This window comes from Rhamphochromis sp. 'chilingali', assembly GCF_963969265.1.
Source record: "Rhamphochromis sp. 'chilingali' genome assembly, chromosome: 14".
NCBI lineage: Eukaryota > Metazoa > Chordata > Actinopteri > Cichliformes > Cichlidae > Rhamphochromis > Rhamphochromis sp. 'chilingali'.
This window is the reverse complement of record NC_137941.1, coordinates 37,371,869-37,384,449: the sequence shown is the minus strand read 5'-3', so window position 1 is coordinate 37,384,449 and position 12,581 is coordinate 37,371,869. Positions and strand designations below refer to the sequence as shown.

Below are 12,581 nucleotides of genomic sequence, written 5' to 3'. Positions count from 1 at the left end.
TTGTTTGCTGCGATTAACAACCTGCTCTGCCACCTGATCTGCAGCCACACCTACAGTGGGGCAAAAAAGTATTTAGTCAGCCACCGATTGTGCAAGTTCCCCCACTTAAAATGATGACAGAGGTCAGTAATTTGCACCAGAGGTACACTTCAACTGTGAGAGACAGAATGTGAAAAAAAAATCCATGAATTCACATGGTAGGATTTGTAAAGAAGTTATCCGTAAATCAGGGTGGCAAATAAGTATTTGGTCACCTCAAACAAGGAAAATCTCTGGCTCTCACAGACCTGTAACGTCTTCTGTAAGAAGCTTTTCTGTCCCCCACTCGTTACCTGTATGAATGGCACCTGTTTGAACTCATCATCTGTATAAAAGACACCTGTCCACAGCCTCAAACAGTCAGACTCCAAACGCCGCCATGGCCAAGACCAAAGAGCTTTCGAAGGACACCAGGAAAAGTATTGTAGACCTGCACCAGACTGGGAAGAGTGAATCTACAATAGGCAAGCAGCTTGGTGTGAAAAAATCAACTGTGGGAGCAATCATCAGAAAATGGAAGACATACAAGACCACTGATAATCTCCCTCGATCTGGGGCTCCACGCAAGATCTCATCCCGTGGGGTCAAAATGATCATGAGAACGGTGAGCAAAGATCCCAGAACCACACGGGGGGACCTGGTGAATGACCTGCAGAGAGCTGGGACCAAAGTAACAAAGGTCACCATCAGTAACACACTACAACGGCAGGGAATCAAATCCCGCAGTGCCAGACGTGTTCTGCTGCTGAAGCCAGTGCATGTCCAGGCCCGTCTGAAGTTTGCCAGAGAGCACATGGATGATACAGCAGAGGATTGGGAGAATGTCATGTGGTCAGATGAAACCAAAGTAGAACTTTTTGGTATAAACTCAACTCGTCGTGTTTGGAGGAAGAAGAATACTGAGTTGCATCCCAAGAACACCATACCTACTGTGAAGCATGGGGGTGGAAACATCATGCTATGGGGCTGTTTTTCTGCCAAGGGGACAGGACGACTGATCCGTGTTAAGGACAGAATGAATGGGGCCATGTATCGTGAGATTTTGAGCCAAAACCTCCTTCCATCAGTGAGAACTTTGAAGATGAAACGAGGCTGGGTCTTCCAACATGACAATGATCCAAAACACACCGCCCGGGCAACAAAGGAGTGGCTCCGTAAGAAGCATTTGAAAGTCCTGGAGTGGCCTAGCCAGTCTCCAGACCTCAACCCCATAGAAAATCTGTGGCGGGAGTTGAAAGTCCGTGTTGCTCGGCGACAGCCCCAAAACATCACTGCTCTCGAGAAGATCTGCATGGAGGAATGGGCCAAAATACCAGCTACTGTGTGTGCAAACCTGGTAAAGACCTATAGTAAACGTTTGACCTCTGTTATTGCCAACAAAGGTTATGTTACAAAGTATTGAGTTGTATTTTTGTTATTGACCAAATACTTATTTGCCACCCTGATTTACCAATAAATTCTTTACAAATCCTACCATGTGGATTCATGGATTTTTTTTTTCACATTCTGTCTCTCACAGTTGAAGTGTACCTCTGGTGCAAATTACTGACCTCTGTCATCATTTTAGGTGGGGGAACTTGCACAATCGGTGGCTGACTAAATACTTTTTTGCCCCACTGTACATACATAGCCTTCCAATTTTCAAAACAGTTGTCAAACTTATGATTGTCACATTGAGGTGAGATTTGTAAAACTAACCTGGTTACACTCTCTTAACAAGGAAACGTCCATATAACTGCAAAACATGGAAATAGTTTCTTTTGCTTGCCTGTCTTCAGCTCTCTTTGCTGGCTTCTAATGGACCACATCCCCACAGTGTTTCTGTCAGTAACATGACTGAGCATACACAGTTTCTCAGAGAGAAAGATTGGCAGAGGTTCACCAAGCTGCAAAAAACTGTCTACATCATCAAACACCAGGCGACGGCTGTTCTCAGATGTTAAAGACGGGTGGGTCCTACACTATGCTAAACACGGCTCTCCTCAATGTTTTATGTTGGTGCCATCAAATTCAAAAGGAACTTATGGGCTCAAATTGTGGTCATAAATATTTTGTACTTGTAAATCAGTTTTGTATGTGTAAAAAGATTTGTGTGTGGACTTAGCCAAAAATATGTGTGAAACTGCACTCTAGTTTCAAGTTACAAGTATGAATTTTGACCCTATTTTTCTTCCTTTCAGCTGATTGGTCAATGTCATGTCAATCACAAATTTAACAATCCAATCAGAGAACAGATGGGTTTTCTGTCAGAGGGGTGCTATTTTGAACTGTAGGTCTTATGGGCGATCGTGGCTCAAGAGTTGGGAGTTCGCCTTGTAATTCGAAGGTTGCCAGTTCGAGCCCCGGCTTGGACAGTCTCGATCGTTGTGTCCTTGGGCAAGACACTTCACCCGTTGCCTACTGGTGGTGGTCAGAGTGTCCGGCAGCCTCGTGTCCGGCAGCCTCTGTCAGACATATCATGTCTGACAGAGGAAAACTCTACAGAACTAAACCAGATGTAGTACAGATGAACTTTATATAGACAAAGCAAAATGTGCCTTCATTAGTTCAAGGGCTAAATGGATTGTCGTTGTTGTTGTTGGACCAACAGACTATCAAAAACTATATTAATAAACAATTATATTAATATTTCTATTCAGCCCTCTACACTACAAATTATTCCAGTTCAGAAACCAATTCTTTTTTTAGTTCTATCCGGGGAAAAATCCTCAAATTGATACGTACTTTAAAATTCTCAATGAGTCTGAAATCACTTTGGCTGAATTGGATGCTGCTGTTTCCCAAATGGCGAGTGGTAAATCACCAGGTCCCGACAGAATCACAATTGAATTTTACAGACATTGTGACATTAAAGATTACTAGAGGTATTTAATGAATGTATAAATGATCACATGCTTTCTCCAACTATGAAACGAGGAATAATTTCTTTACTTCCTAAACCAAACAAGGACTAGTTTATGCAAGTTAGCTCATGTTTATGCCAACAGATTAAAAACAGGAATAACTCAAATAATAGACGAGACACAGTCAGCCTTTATAAAAGGACGTCATATCCACCATCATACCCGTTTAGTATTAGATATGTTGGATTACAATTATTTAATTCCTCATGATAGCCTTATTTCCTGATTTCTTTAAAGCTTTTGATTCTTTGGAGCATAATTTTTTGTTTAAAGCTCTGGAGTCTGTGGGTTTTGGTCCCAGATTTGTTAGTGTAGTGAAAATGTTGTGCAAAGATATAACAAGTAGTATTGCACTCGATCAAGGGTTTTCTAATAGTTTTAAAATGAATCGTGGCTAATAGTAATGCCCTATTAGCCCGTTATTGTTTATTGTTGCAGCCGAAATGCCATTTATATCAAACTCTCTTCAGATCTGGAAGGAATAAACATTCTTGATAAAGAATTTAAAATTTGCTGATGACACGGCCTTATTTCTAAAGAATGTAAATATGGTCTCTATTGCAATTAATAAAATCCTTTCATTCTCAAAGCATCCGGCTTAACACTAAACCTTAAAAAATGTGAAATCTTAGCTGTACACAGCTGTAATCAAAATACTATTAACAATATTCCAGTAAAAGAGGAGGTAAAATACCTTGGTTTAATAATCAGTAAAAATATTAAGGATGGAGAGAATAATAACATAACTCCTAGATTAAATGTAGTTAAAAATATTTAATCATTGGCTAACATTTGATTTGTCCATATTAGGTCGTATCTTACTGTCTAAAGCAGAAGGACTCTCAAGACTCATATACCCCTGTTATTCAATTTTTACATCTGCAAAAATGATTAAACTGTCCAATTCCATTATATTCAGCTTTATCTGGAAAAATAAAACACATTATATACGCAAATCACAATTAGTTAAAGACTATGAAAACAGGGGCTTGAAAGCTTTAGACTTTGAATCCATTATTGCTGCGTTCAGGCTCAGATGGATGAACGACTGCATTTCCCTCAATCTATGTGGTGCTATAATCCAAACAAACTCTTTAATAAGCTCGGGGTAGATTTTATGCTCAGATGTGATTTTGAAATGTTTAAGATTCCTTTTAAGTTGTCTAGTTTCTATAAGCAAGCTTTGAATTTTGGGAAACTAATTTTCCCCCGCAATTCTGTGTTGTGGAATAACAGGGTCATAGTCATCAATAAGAGTCCTTATTTAAATCAGACTGGTATGATAGCGGTGTGTGTTTGTTGTTGATCTGCTTGATAAAAACAGAAACTTGCTATCTTATGAAGAATTTATTGATAAATATAAAATAGACGTTTCATTTAATAATTATAATGTTTGTAAAGCGATACCCACACCACTGTTAAATCTTATCGTGAATACTTGAAAGATTTCACTAATAAGAACATGCTCACCTTCACTGACGATAGGTAATACCTCAATAAAGGACAAACAATTTAATCTCTAATACCTGTAAGCAAACAGTATTCTGTAACTATAATGTCAATGTCAGACATGACCTCGATAACACGTTGAAAGAAAAGTCATTTTCTTTTTACCTAAAGTAGCCACCTGTGCCTAAAATGAAAGAAACACTTCTTATCTGACTTGTCAGTATGTTGATGCTTTTTGGTTTGAAATACTCTGTTGGGTTTCACTCAGATTTTCCAATACACCTTCCTTCACATCTAAGGATGTTCTTTACTTTATGGACAACCTGGACTCTGAAATCTCAGATGTTGTCAGTTTTGTAATAGTGCTGTGTATTTTATTCATTCATGTAAGTGGAAGATGCCTCTCCTCTGTTTACCATCTTCTTGAATTACTTTTGTCAATATTTTAAGTCACTCAAGCTTATTTCAAATATGAATAAAAAGACTGCTGTACTATGCTGTAAAATCACAAAGTACTTGCTATTCTAATGTTCCTGCTTGTGTCAAAAGGTCCATGTTCCTTATTATTTTACCGTAGAAACTTTTATTTTCTCCCAGTAAAGTTATGACTTGCTTCACCATCTTTATAATGTAAATTGTTACAATTCTGGTCTGTTTCCTTGACTTGTTTTGTATATGAGAATTTCTTTCAATAAAGGTTTAAAAACAAAAAAAACCCCTGCAGGACACCAGCACTCGAGGCCTGGAGTTGCCCACCCCTGCTATAGACAAACTACACTTTTTGCTGATCAACTTGATCAACTCATTTTGTGGATGTTTTATAAACAAAGACTGCAGCATAAATGTAATATCACACACTTTAAGCATACAGCACTGTGTGCATTTCGTTGCATCAGTTTATCCTCTAACAGGCATGCTCATGATGGAGTTCTGCTAGCTTGCCAGAAACATGGATCCACACACTAACACGGCTTACAGACCTGTGTACAAACGTTCAGATGTGCACACGTTTGAATCATTTCTCCTTTATTTTAAATGCAACAGCAGTCGTGACACCAAACAGCTCTGCTGGGTGTCCTTGAGCAAGACATTTTCAAGACATCAATCAGCGTCAAACTGTATCTCGAGTGTCGCTGAAACACACCGAGTGAGTACTTTCCTGCAGGGCAGTGGGTTATAGAAGTATTTCTCTCAGGTGAATCCCTCCAACCTCCCCAACAATATCACAAAACAGGTGGTTGAAATGTTAAAACAAACTTAAACCATTTTCTCACCATAATTACAAACCGGAGGGGGAAAACAATTGAAAGCTGAGATGATTGCCAAACTGGGGCAGGAATATCATATTTTTGGCATCTGTGCTGGTGCAGTGGTGGTGACATGTCATGCAGAGGATTTTCATCATTTCATTCAGGATTAAAAACTGGAAGGTAGAGACAGAGTGAGGTTAAGCGGCACATGAAATAGAAAAGAAAGATCAGAAAATGGATTTAAAAACTTTATCAAAAATGACAGAGCAAGTTTCAGTAACTATAAGAGTGGAAGGATGAGACGAACGACTTGACTGACCTGAAACGTCCTGCTGCTACTCTAACCACATGTACCCTCTGACTACTACCAGAAGACATGTTGCTAAAAACAGAGTCATTCATGTGTGACTTTATCTACTGACTTACAAAGGCTAACTGCGATAGCTGACTAGTGTCATGGGTTGTATCCACACTCTTAGCACCAGAGAAGTGTATTTTTTTAACAGGGTGCTCTTTCCTCGTGTCAGGCAGTGCTGAAAAATATCCACAATCATTTCCCACAGCCCCCAAAATATTATTTTAACCAAACGTTAACCCCAAATGTTTGTACATGTGGGTGGGATCCTGCAACCAGTGAATCTTGTAGGTGAACAGTTCACAGAGCTGTCACCTTAATCTGATAGATATTTCAACTCCAAAGGTTAACATCAGGGCTCAGTGTGAACAGTGTTACTGTTTAAACAGGGCTCAAAAGACTTGCAGTTGACTGAAGCCCCATCTATTCTTTAAAACAAAAAACCACCACCAGGGGGCGCAAAAGTAAATAGAAAAGTGAAATTGTGCATTTCATGGTTCTATGAGTTAATTGCACCTGAACCTGTCCTAATAGAAGCTGTTGTTATTTTCAAAAGCACGTTCCAGCAATGGAACATTAAGGCCAACAGAGAGCTGTGCTACTCTCGGTCATCCTATCAGGTTGTTGCCCCATAAAAGCTCGAGATGAGTGTTTTTTGGCTACATCGTCACACAAAGATGCTAGTGAGTATGTCACAGATCATACGAGTCCAGGCTTTAGGGTGGTCAGGGCGTGATGTAAACACAATGCTTTTAACAGTTAGCATGTTGCTTTTCAGGCACTTGTTCCCAGCATATCCTTTAGTGTTTGATTACTTTAGTGGTCGCACACTTTCGCTAACTAACAAAGTGACTGAAGAGTTAAAACAACACACACTCGTACAGTCTTCTTTCATTGGTGGACTGTTAGGCTTGGGCAGCATCTTTGTCATATTTTACCAGGTTATTTCATGTTTGGATTTTTTCTATGTACTTTGTCTGCATCTCGCCCCCACCCTGACCCCAGCTTGCACAGTGGGAAAGTAGCATGTAAATTTCACTCAGCCATGACCCAGAAAAAACTAATTACTGACACTGACACAGCTTACACATGGAAGGCTAGCATCAGCTGGTGCTAGGACTTCAAACATTAGTCACACGCGGGGTGGTTTTCTTACTGTGAGATTGCTGCATCAGTCTACATCAGCGGTCCCCAACCCCTGGGCCTCGGACCGGTACCGGTCCGTGAGTTGTTTGGTACCGGGCCGCGAGAGTTGAGGCTCAGGTGTGAAATGTATAGTTTTCAGGGTTTTTATCGGTTTTCAGCGTCATTTTGTTGTCGTTTTTATCGTTAACTCTGTTTTCCTGGGTCTTTTCACGTGTGTTATGAATAAATCTTCTTTTTTCGGTACCGGTACTAGTTTTATTTTGTTGTATTTATCTGCGACACCTTAAAGGCCAGTCCACGAAAATATTGTCGGGCATAAACCGGTCCGTGGAGCAAAAAAGGTTGGGGACCTCTGGTCTACATTATAATTTCCATTTAACCCATTTCCATTGAAGCTGGCTGCATGAGCACATTTGATGAAAGAGAGGCAGGTCTGACTGTGAAACGCTCTTCGGCTAAGGACTTGTCAGTTACAAGTATACCTGATAAACACAGCATGACAAGGATTTACATAATGAACTTAATGAATGAACTTTTTATTCAATAGGACCAAAACGAGTGGCTGAGTGCCTTGTACTTGTGCGGGCAAAGACGTTACAGTGTGACGATATTCTGTGAGGACAGTGGTGACAGCGGGGGGGGGATGACTTCCTTTTAACAGGAAGACCTCTACAACATTGAGGGAGGCCCACCAACAACAATGTGGTGATTGTGTCTGTCATTAAAAGGATGTCTTTGATATTGGAGCACTAAAGCTGAGCTCAGAGAACCTGACTCATCATAACACTTAAATACAGACAGCTGAGAGAAAAGAAGTCCAGGTCTATCCCGATGGCCTCTACAGAGGGAAGACGAGAAAACAACTGGCGCAAATATACTCGTGTGATGTAATCTCAGTCCTAATTTGTTTATAATCTGTGCCCAGCATCCCTGGTTGAATGTCTACCTGACATACAACATGTTTTCAATCAGCAGATATTCAACCGATTGGTTTTACGCCCTGGGAGTCAGCACTGGTGAACTGGTGAACCTACGTAACATGAACCTCACATCTGCTCCTTTCTATGGAGGGACTTGATTTCAAAAGTAGCATCTTCTCGTTTCTCAAACTCGGCTTGTTTAACATGTGGCTAAAATGCAAGCTAACCCTAAACAGTTTGCTAGTTACTTGGCGGTTTGTTAAGAGTGGAACAAAAGAGACTTATTTAGAAATGACCCAAATATAAACCCAGAGGAACTGGCTGTATAATAGTTTTGGCAGCCCAGATCTTTAGAAGAAGGCAGACCCATCCCCAGTCAAACTCATTCACTCCGGACACGTCTTAAAATCTTAAAATAACTATAACAACAATATCTTTCCAGTATTAAATAATCTTATATAAAAACACACAAAAACAGTTGGAAATAAATGGCAAACCTCCCTCTAAGGGCTCCCCGCCTGCCTCCCCCCCTCAGTTCACAATACACATTTACACACTGTGCCGTCCTTCAATGATCCCCTCCCTTCCTTGATCAGTAACATCACTGCCACTGCTCCATGCAGTACCTGTTGTTTTGCAGCAAAAGGTCTCTGTTGCCGTTAAAGTCTTTGTCTCTTGTCGCGTTTCAATTAAGCTGCACAGACGTTGTGAAAAAAGCTCGATAGGTGACTTTTCTGCTTCGCTTGTATACAGATATATACATATTTCATACTTATTGGATTAAACATGTATTGTTAATGATAAGAGTAATGAGGTTAATATTAACAATCAGGGTCTGAGATTAAGAGTAGGACACTTGCTACTTCCTCAGAGTCCGAGGGTGGATGGTTTAGGATGGAGCGAGACGGATAAGGAGAGAGAGACATTAATTATTTTCTCTTCAGGAACAATTACACCAAATTGTTGAGTTCAGTTCTTTAAGCTCCACCCACAGCGTCCTCCTTCCCCTACCACTCACTGGTCAGTTTGGTGCTTTGGTCCCGTTTCGGCGGAGCAGGAGGCGGGCCTCGCCGCAGCGTTGCATAGCCTGAGATGTTGGCGTGTTTGGCGGAGTGGGAGTGTGCGTGGTGGCGAGATAAAGTCTGAGAGTGTCCTCGGACTCCCTGCTGCTGCTGTTGCTGCAGGAGCTCAGGTGGAGGAGGGGGGAGGAGTGCCATGTCGTCCATGGTGCCCACAAGCTCCATCTTGGAGGAGGATATGAGGTGGGAGGAGGTAAGCGAGCCGTGGCGAGACACAGACTTCCTCTTAAGGGTTCGGTTTAGGTCTTCCAGGAAGTGAGACTTTAGTGCCAGGGAGCCTGGAGCGACTGATTTGGGGGAGGTGGGGGGAACAGGTGAGGAGGAATAAGAAGACAGTGATGGGGGTGGGGTCTGAGATAGAGGTGGTGGTGAGAGGGGCATTGAAGTTGTATTATCGTACTGGGCCGTGTTGCTCATTCGCCGGTTCAGTGTTGGAGGAAGGACCGCCCCCTTTTTCAGTGACCCTTGTTTCCATGATGACGAGGATAAGGAGGAGGTTGCCGGATGTTGGTGTGACTGCATCTGGGGCTGGGGGTTTACCACTGCCACTTTTGGGGGTTGGTGAAAATCTGATGGGTGGGGAGGAGGAGGAGGAGGAAAGAGCTCAGAGTCACTGGGGGGAGGTGGGAAGTAGTCTGGGGATGAATCGAGGTGAGGAGGCTGGGAAGGAGGAGGTGGGGGCAGAGGACACTGAAAGTCAGCCGGCTGGTGGTGCTGCCCGGTCTGCAGTCCCTGGAGTGCCAGCGGCAGGTTTGCCAGATTCAGTTTCCCTGGTTTGGGTAGCGGAGCAGGAAGTGAGGAAGAGTCTTTAGAAGGTGACCCTGTCGCTGACGAGGAGCTCGACGAGGTGCCCATCTGAGGAGCTTGGCCAAATTTGCTAACCAGGCTCTCAACCGTCTTGGGCCTCTCCTCCTGGGTCTCTCCTGATGAACTGGAGCGGATAGAGGAGGCTCTCTGAGGTGCAGGTGGAGGGCCCCGTTTGGAGGATCCCGTGGACGAGGAGGAAGGCGACCTCTTTATGGGCGAACTTGTCTTGGAGGACGAAGAAGAAGAGGGAGGAGGAGGGAACTCTCCCAGGGAGCTGTCGGTAGGAGGTGGCGGGAACTCTGGGGATTGTGGAGCCACGACACTGCCAGGTTGCCACTTTGGTTTGGCCTTAACTGCTGGAGGAGACAGAGGGGCAGCGATCTTGGATCCCTCCATGTTGGAGTTAGGGGCAGGGTTTCCTGGGAACTGATTGACAATTTGTTTGACCAAAGAGGAGGTAGCAGCTGCAATGGAGACAGCAGAGGAGGTGGAAGAGGGAGAGATGGCAAGATTTTTGGAGGAAAGGCTGTGCTGCTTTGGCAGAGTGGGAGGTGGCTGATTTGGGGAGTGTCCTGTGGAGAAGCTCTGCTGCTTTTTAAATGATCCGTGTCCAACTTGTGGCTGCGTTGGAGACACAGGTGAGAGTGCGATGGGAAGGGAAGAGGGGCCTGAGGGTTTGGGAGCAGTGAGAGGGGGAAATCCTCCAGTGAAGGTTTTGGGAGGTGCAGGAGGTGGTGCATTAGGTGACAGAGGTCGGAGACCTTGCAGGGAGGTTGGAGGAGACAGCTCAGTGGGAGGTGGAGGAGGAGGTGGGGGAGAGTTATCATCAGGCACTGCTGGGCTGAAGTCATACACCATGTTGGGAAACTTCTGTGCCAGGAACTGTTGGAGGCCCGTGTTGGAGAGTTGAGTGCATGAGCTAGGGATGGGCTCTGGAGGTGGTGGGGGTGGCAACCCATTGGCATCCGGGCTCTCGGGGGGAGGAGGGGGTGGGAGATAGGAGGGCTCCTGTGCCAGCTCCTCCTCCAGTGGGGGTGGTGGTGGAAGAGCGGATGGGCTTGGAGGGCCAAATTTCAATGCTGCCATGGCTGAGCCCGGCGCTGGTGCCGTGGGTGGAGGAGGAGGGGGAGGAGATGGTGGTAGCTGAGGGGAGGTGCTGTAGGCAGCTGGAAGGGTGTTGTAGTTGGAAAGCGAGGGTGGGGGGGCACCCGCCTGCTGTGTTCTGGATTGGTTCTGGCTCTGCAGGCGAGCCAGCGTGCTGTACTTCACGTATGAGGCGGGAGGAGCCGGCTGATGGGCCACGCTCGCTACAGGGGGCAGTGCGGGAGGCGACGGCGGTGACGGGGAGGACTCCTCAGATGGGACGAGGTTGTCAGTGAAGCTGGTCCGGGATGGTGGAGTCTGAGAGAGAGGGAGCGGCTGGGGGGAGAGGCTGGGTATCTGCACAGGGATGGGTCTACTGATCGGGTCGATCTTCATCATCTGCAGAGACAGAGATCAGAGCGGGGAGTGGGATGCAGGATAAAGACGTGGTGAGAAAGGAGGGAACAAAGAAAAAATGACCACAAGCTCTAAAAATGAAAAAATCCACAAGAAGGCGAAACATCAAACGAGTGCAGAGAACACACACAAACATTCACTGAAGAGTCATTACAATCCAATCGTGTGAGGTCTTAACATGCCTTACATACAAAGGTACTGAATGTGTTTGTTATTAATCAAAGGAGCTTGCAAAGAAATATTATTAAATATGTGTTTATACACCAGTTTGTATTTAATCATTAATTATCATTAACATCCTCCACAGTGCTCTGTTTCCTGTCTTCCTCCCTGCTAAAGGTTTCTTCCTTTAAAAAGAGTTTTTCTTGCCACTGTCGCCCAATGCTGGCTCACAGGGGTTTGTCTGCTTGTTGGGATTGTCTCTGTATTATTGGAGCGTCTTATATATAAAGCACCTCGTTGTTGTGATTTGACGCTATATCAATAAAACTGAAAACATGCCTTGTTTGTTTGTTTGTTGCGTTTCAGTCAGTTTTTTGATTTGTTGCAGTTGTATCAACATAGTTTATTGTTAAATCCCCCAAACTGATTTTATCTCGTATAAAATGTTACAAGTTGTCCTTTTATATTCATATGTATATATTCCTATATCTCTATATATTTATCTATTTATCTCAATATTTATCTATTGTAACTTTGTTCCTAAACTAATTTAATACGAGTTCTTGTTGTTTGTTGTATATTTGCTGCTCCATTTCCATCTGGGATTCATAAAGTTTCTCTGATTCTGAAGTTACTATAATGTTAACGTTTTAGCGCAGAGGGGCACGTAAGGCCAGCAGCAGGCTGTCAGCATACTAGCAATGAACAGTGGAAACCTTCTCATTAAATCAATACACTGCTGAATCACTGCATGTCCAAGTCAGTTAGGACTTGTTCATCAAAACAGAAAAACAATGCATATTTCAACATTATTATTAGCGTTAGAGTTCAATGTTATTAACACGTTTCATATTCTGGGCAGGTGTCAGGTTCCTCTGACACGCGTGTCTTAGGCAGTTTGTGGTTGAGCTGCTGTTCCACGTTCGTTCCAGCTTTCTTTACAAACTCTTTGTTTGGCCTCTGATCTGGCA

The 12,581-nt window shown here is 43.5% G+C and overlaps 1 protein-coding gene across 3 annotated transcripts in view; it reads right to left on the bottom strand.

Annotated features, from left to right (window-relative positions):
* Nucleotides 1-5,964: 5,964 nt before the first annotated feature.
* Nucleotides 5,965-12,581, bottom strand: part of LOC308409651 (ras-associated and pleckstrin homology domains-containing protein 1-like) — a 78,357-nt gene continuing 71,740 nt past the window's right edge. For all 3 annotated transcript variants that reach the window (XM_080902555.1, XM_080902557.1, XM_080902556.1), the window contains one exon: nt 5,965-11,430. In XM_080902555.1, coding sequence (XP_080758681.1) covers nt 9,070-11,430 — 2,361 coding nt within the window. In that variant the 3' untranslated portion in view covers nt 5,965-9,069. The remainder of the gene's footprint in view (nt 11,431-12,581) is intronic.